Raw genomic sequence first — 7,132 nt, 5'->3', positions numbered from 1 at the left:
GCTATTATACTAGAAACACTTCTAGTGGAAAGAGTGTGCCAACACTTTTACTCTGCTGTCACATCTTAAATACTAAAGGTTTATCTTGGTAGAGAGATATTTAAGTAACATTGTGTGGTAGTATGTATTACTGCTCATCGGAGGCCTACAATTGGCTGTATAAAAGGAGAGATTGCATTTTTTACTTCAGTTTATAAAGCATGCTTCGTTGCACCTTAGGTCACATGTGACAGAGCATATGAAAAGACCTATCACCTCTGAAGAGGGTCACAGGGTTCCATAGTTTGACTTGGAAATTCTTCCCTTTCTGATCTAGTAAAGTCTAACTAAAAGGCTCTGAACTAACACCACTTTGGCACCAGACCTCAGCCAACTGTATCTAGGGAACATATTCTATGTCTTACAGCGTATACCTCACAGTATAGAGCCTTCTGTGCACGTCTCCCTCCACCCATCACACACCTTCTACTTACGATCCTTCTGTAAGGGATTAGAAAGGAACTGGCTTTGAAGTTCTAGTGCCTTGTTACATTTCCTCCTTTACTGAATCTCTAATGTTAGTTTCGTCTCTGTGGTTTTAATAATTTGATAGTAACAAGTCTCTCCTTACTGGAGGATGCACTGAGTGCTCTGAACCTTGAAGCAGAACCTATTTTTTGCTTCTTTGAGATTGTCCATGCTAGTATTGAATCTTCAGAGCAGATGCCACGCCCACTGGGCTGTATGATGGCTTTTGGGTTCTACTACAAACATTTAGTAGAATATAGACAGCACCCAATATGGTCTTTAAAAAAAAAAAAAAGAAAAAAGAAAAAACACGATCTCATTACAACGGAAGTAAAGCACCTACTCAGGCCATGACCTGTTTGAAGCTTCTCTAACTACACTTCTCAAATACTAAAAAAGCCAACTTGACACAGAATTATTGGAAAAAATTATATTTTGGAAGAACTCACTACAGAAGGTGACAGAATTCCAAAATCAAATTACATGAAAATATACATCGCAATTCTCTTTGTACATTAGGTGAGGAAAATCTGCAGTAGAAGAATAGAAGGCAAAAATATGAAGGACCACAGGAGAGAGAATAGGGATAAGAAGGGAAATGGTATTTCCAATACCAAACCCAGAATTTACTAATTTGAAAGCTTACAAGTGTGCATACCTTTTAAATCCAAAACTTAAAAACAAAGGCAAGAGGCAAAAAACCAGAGAAAGCAGCTTATCCTATCTTGAGCTTAGTTAACTGATCACTTTCAAACCAAAGCTCTCAGCCCTTTGAAAAAATAGCAGGCTCAAGGGTGCTCCATAGCCAGAAGTTTTATTGCTACACCCAATCCAGGAACTGTGTGCAACGGAGTCCAAAAAAAAAAAAAAGGGGGGGGGAGAAAAAGAGAGCAGGAAAATGACTTTCGTTGTCAAAAGTCATTAGAGTCAGATACTTGCTTATAGATCCTTTCAGTGTTTGATTAGGAAAAATCTGAACCTTTGAAGAGATACAGGGTAAGGAGGGAGTGTTTTTTCCAAACAGATACTAATCTTTAATAAGTGAAAAATTTTAATTAAACCTCAATTGTTCAAAGAAAAATAAAATGGAAAAAGCTTTAATTCTAATCGGTTTTAGTTTGACATGCTTCAAGAGGTTTTGTTTTTAAAAAACTGATAAGAAAAAACAATGAATAGGGAAAGAATTTGCTAAAATCTTTTAGAATGTACACGATTCTTATCCTAACTACAAGACAGCATTATTTGGTACAATGTGTATTTGTGGATGTACATGAACAGTATATATATTATCCGGATCATGTTGTGCTATGTACACATCTTTACAATTCTTCCTGAAGGTTAAAGCAGTTCATTAGATTTCAAAATGCGTAATCATCTTTTTATGTTGGCACTTGTTAGGCTTGTCAGCATTGATAACTGGCATGTTTTATTGCAGCCCAGTTCCAGCCAGTGTTTGCCAACATGTTACAACAGAAGTCCAGCAATAGGTGGGTAGAGTGCAGGAAAAAACAGTGCCATGTTTCTCAACTGGAGACCTACAATACAGAAGATAAAGCCGTATTACCATATTGAGCAACTAAAGATCTTACATTTCATCCAAGACGGGAAACAGTGTTTGTAGCCCAACAGAAAGTTATTTATGGCTGTCTGTGCTCAAAGCCAGTTTACTTGAATGTGTATGTCTTTTGCTTGGTGTTTAGCATTAACTATGCAGTCATCTCAAGGAGAGGAGTCTAACCAGTGCAATGCTGTAACACTGGTGGTAAATTTGAGCCCAAAACCTCTGTCAGATTTTAATAAAAATGTCTTAAGCATGTGCATACATTATATATGTAGGTTTCTCATATGCATCCAGGACTAGGCTATGGTTGAGTATTTCGTATAGCAAACATTTTAGCTATTGAATGACCGAAGTCTAGTATAGTAGTATTTTACAGAACGGAGCATGAGCTACAGCATAAAGCATCACTGTTATAAAAGTGAGTGTGCTTATTTTAGGTCTGTCATTGGAGCCAGGCTCTTAGTCATCACAGTGCTATAACTCAATGTTAAAGAACTTGCCTTCCATAAGCAAGATGGCCAGCTTACTATTTCCTTCTACTCTTGGACATCATTCATGCCAAGTTGCACTACTGCACTTGTTCAATATGGCAACATGCTCTTAAAGTGAATTGGGGCTACTATGGTACCTTGAAAGCAGCACACTACCTTGTTTGCTATACCCACTCCAGTTAGAGAATTCCCATGCTCTAGGTCTGTTCCCCTTATCTCCTGAGGGAGAAATATATCAGTGTAAGTTATTGATATGTTTCCCATCTATCTCCTTTAGATTTTACTAGAAGGAACAGTCCACTTGCTCTTAAGCACACACTTCAAAATTTAAAGTCAATCCTGTCTGATGGTTTGCTATGGACAGCACCAGTATCAAGTGGGACTGACTTGAGTAATTGTGAAGCTAGAGTACATGAAACCTTTAGAAAAGATTTGCTAATGTTAAAAGCAGTAGGTCAAGAAACAAAAACTAGCACAAGTTGTTCCAAGTTGTGAAAGCTTCCTTGAAAGGTCAGTTAGTTAAGACAATTCCTTCCCATAGTGAGGGCATTCAGCAGCCCTATTTTTCCATGCAACTTTGTTCAGGGTACTGAATGCAAGGAATACAGGTGTATTGTGGTGGATAAGATGTGGCTTACAGACTGGAAGGAATATTTGTGCCAAATCAGCCATTTAAACACAAGACTTTTAAGTGACATCTCACTCTGGAAATCAACTGACCTAGCTGAATGCAGAAGTTACTCCTGAGCATGCTGCAATTCAAGTTAAAAGGCTTAAAACCCTTTTCAGGTGAAGATACAATTCAACAGCAGTGAAGAACACTAAACAGGAAAGTTTTAGTCACCTTACTGACCTAGAGACTAGTTACGAAGTACTAAGAGTATAGTACTTTGACAATTAGTCATGGTTATATAAGTTGTAACACAATTTGTCCTTTTATAGCATTAGGTCTTGCATTTTAAATGGAAGCTTCCAGTTCAGCATCCCCCTTGTATCAGAAGTAGGTTGCTTAAGGGCAATGGTTTAACTACCTCTCCATCCTGAGGTTTCTGATCTCAGGGCGTAAGAGTTACAGAAGGAAAAGGTCTTAAAAAACAACTCATTTGGTACTCAGAAGTCTAGCCTCTGTTCTGCAGAGACGTTACTGTAGGAGTAAAAATCATTGTGAGACATCTCTAAAAGCATTAGAATTCTTTGTTTCAAGTTACACTGAAGAACTCAAGTCAAAAATCAAAAGTTGTTGGGGGGGTGTGTGGAAAGAGACTTTTCAGTCTTCAGCCTGTGGTTGTTGGCAATAAATATTTGACAAGTGGTATTAATCCCAGAGTTAAAGCTTGGAGAGAAATTCAAGGGTGTTATAAAGTTCAGCTCCCAAGCAGAATTACTGCCGACTACCACGAGGAGTTGTCAAGTGGATTTATTTTCCCTGAGGAGCTACTAAAATTAAGCATCTTGTATTACTACTATGGGGCAATGCAAGACACTTTCTTGGTGCCATATGTTGAGATTGACTAGGGGGAAAAATTTTTGTATACGTATCTCCATCAATCCTAGAAGTATTATAAGATCTTTAACTCAAGAGAAAGCTTAAAAAAGGCTGACATGTCTTCCCAACCACTGACTGATCCTAAGACCCTAAAAATAGATGGAGCCTGCAAGTGGCCTTGCTATCAGCATCTGTGCACAGATTGACACCACATGTACATCAACATTTGCAGTTTTGGGCTGGCAACGGACATCTGAATTTTAAAGCTTGTTGGGAAGCCTGCTTGGGCAGGAAGCTATAGTGGATGTCCACTTTTGATGCTAAATATATTACAAGTGTATTTGTTGCCACTAATGAGATTAGTGAACTGGTATAAAATACTGCTAAACCAAATCTAATCTCAGGCTTTGGGCAGTGTATTGAAGACATGCTAATAAAATAATGCAAGTTTACTAAATTCTTTGTCTGGGTTGGTAGATAGTAATGCATGAAGGAAGGAAAAAAGTTACATTCAGTGTCTCCATAGCCTTGTAGTCTTTGGCAGTGCTGGTCTACAGACATGAGGCTGTGGAGATATTGCCACTGAAACGGAGAGTAATTGGGAGAAAAAGAGCCAAGTTTTTTGGAAAGATGAGGGGGAAGGTATTTATGCCTGAATCCAGACTGTGTTGTACTGTTAGTTTGTCCTTCAAGCCTCCTACTAATGGAGGTGAAGGGTCTTTCTTTGAAGAAATTACTACTTACCCTGAAAAAAAGTGAAGCTACTAGCTGCTGAATAAGTGTCACTCAAAAGCAGTCTCTTGGCTTTTTCTTACACAGCGGGCAACTTTCCTTTTGAATTCTCCGTTTCTGTCTTCTCTCCATTCTTTCTGTAAAGAAGTAGGACAACTTTGAGTTTAGCGCTGCAATAAGCTTATTCTAGCAAGAAGTTTCATATTTAAGTTTTCAGTACCTAGGTGTTCTGAGTCCAAGAGATTTTCTTAAAAGGTGTTTAAAGCTAGCGAACCTGTTCCTGGAAGTAGTTGTGGCATTCAAGGCTTGGAGAATGCAAGATCACCCTAGGCTCCTGGAAAGCTTGTCCCTAAAACTATGGACACCTAGGCCATTCTACAGTCTGAGCTTTCATCAGTAGAAGTTTTTAGCCCTTGTGGTTGCAAACCCTTCTCTCCACCTAGTTTCTTCCAAACAGGAGCCAGATTCCAAGAGACTAGAGTGAGTTGTTTGGTCTGTTCCAAAGCATCTGCAAAGCAACAGCAGATTCATAGAGAAGGCCAGAAAGACCATTATGATCATCTCACCTGATCTCCTGCTTAACATAGGCTATAGGATTTCCCTGAATTCATTCTTGTTTCAACTAGAGCATAGCTATATCTTTTAGAAAAATAGAATCTTAATTTAATTGCTCATGATGGAGAATCCACTACAACCCTTACAGTTACCCTCACTGTTGGAAATTTGCTTTTTTATTATTATGAAATTGTGAGTTGGTCTTGCTTCAACTTCCTGCCATTAGCTCATTAAACATTTGTTAGATTGATACAGGGCTTCTCAAATTTCTGTTTTCCATGTAAGTACTTACAGAATGATCAAGTCGGCCCTTAATCTCTCTTCAAGCTGAAGAGACTAAGCTGCTTTAAGACAAGTTTTCCCAATTCTTCACTCCCTCTCATAGCTCTTCTCTGAACCCTCTCCAATTTATCAAAAATTCCCCGAGTTATTAACTTCAGTCTTCCAGTTCTGGTGTCAACACCACACTTGCTATTCAGAATCTCATGGGCAGTTGTGAAATAAGTCAGTTGTCCAATGGTGCTTAGCAAAAAACTACAGGCCGAAGCTGATACTATCGATATCCACATGGAAGTTATGCCCATTATCCTGCCACTTAAAGGGATACTCAAGGGGTATAGTAAGGAAAGGAAAAAGCCTATTTCCTTATGGCATTTAGAGGATGCAGGAAGTTAAGAGATACTTAATAGCCAGACATGGACAAGAGTGCGCACATACAAAATTCCATTAGAAATCTGAGCATCCTAAGGTGGCAAGGTGACCAGGACAACTCTATTCCTCACCTATGCAGCCCTTTCCAAGACAAGAGGTAAAGAGGAAGTTAGGTAAGCAAGAAGTTTGAGCCTGGTATTTGTACAGCATGATGCCACTGCAAACATATGTACAAATGCATCGTTACTGGCTTGATCTTGTGCCTATTTGGAAAGTGCTTTTTATGAAGAAAAGCCACACACGTTTTAAAAAACAGAAAAAAAGAGTTAGATACAGGGGAGCAAGGCACCATGGGTTGCTAGTTTCATAGAAGGTGAAGAGAGCAGAAACTTGACTTATAATTGGACACTAATTAGTGAGTGATCAATATTGAATGGCCCACTCCCTCATAAGTTTGAGTCTGTGGAGAGGGGTTAGTTTAGATTTCCAAGCCTTGCTTATACTGCATGTGTACAGTGTTGATAACTGCTCTGTACAGACACCATGTAGGCCATGCATGCAGGAGACCTCTCCATTCTTTCCAGTAGCAAGTGTTTGGGGTATTTCTGTGTAAGATATTTATGAAGTCTCACTACTGTTACTGCACTCCAGCTGGTCAAGCCATCAGCTAGTGGCTCTTTGAAGGGGCTTCATGTTTCCCTCCCTTTTGGGGTAAGAAAGAGAAACAAAAACGTAAGAGCTGTTAAATATGACACAGAGGAATTGAAATTAAGACCCAGAATGAAGAGATGACAAGCAATAGACTGTACAGCAAATGCACACTCCCAAGGAGGCAGGCATTTGCTGTATGGCCTCCTGTGCGTTCAACTGCAGAATTAGACACAGAATTCCATCTTTCTAAGGAGTTGTGCTCCAAAATCTTAGCTAAAAAAAGTGTTTTCTAATCCTTATGGGTGCAGAGACCTCAAACATTAGAGCATCAACTGAAGCAGGAATGCCTTCCAAAGTCAGAGGACCTGAAACAAGAGCTCTGAAAGGCATCAACTGCCTCAAACATAGCAGGCAGGTCCCTTTGGACTCCTCCTCACCTCCCCCAGATGTGTGGCAAATTAAGCAACAAATGCAACATGGATTTCAGACACTGCTTTT

At 39.3% G+C, this 7,132-nt stretch overlaps 1 protein-coding gene across 3 annotated transcripts in view; it reads right to left on the bottom strand.

The window, feature by feature from the left end:
• Positions 1-922: 922 nt before the first annotated feature.
• The window catches only part of UBE2G1 (ubiquitin conjugating enzyme E2 G1), a 41,379-nt gene continuing 35,169 nt past the window's right edge, over positions 923-7,132 (bottom strand). For all 3 annotated transcript variants that reach the window (XM_073315142.1, XM_073315144.1, XM_073315143.1), the window contains 2 exons: positions 4,790-4,914; positions 923-2,042 (listed from right to left, as the gene is read on the bottom strand). In XM_073315142.1, the coding sequence (XP_073171243.1) occupies positions 4,828-4,914 (87 nt within the window). In that variant the 3' untranslated portion in view covers positions 923-2,042; positions 4,790-4,827. The remainder of the gene's footprint in view (positions 2,043-4,789; positions 4,915-7,132) is intronic.

The sequence above is a fragment of the Lepidochelys kempii genome, chromosome 17 (genome assembly GCF_965140265.1).
Source record: "Lepidochelys kempii isolate rLepKem1 chromosome 17, rLepKem1.hap2, whole genome shotgun sequence".
Lineage (NCBI taxonomy): Eukaryota > Metazoa > Chordata > Testudines > Cheloniidae > Lepidochelys > Lepidochelys kempii.
The sequence above is the reverse complement of the archived record's forward strand: the minus strand, read 5'-3'. Positions and strand labels throughout refer to the sequence as shown.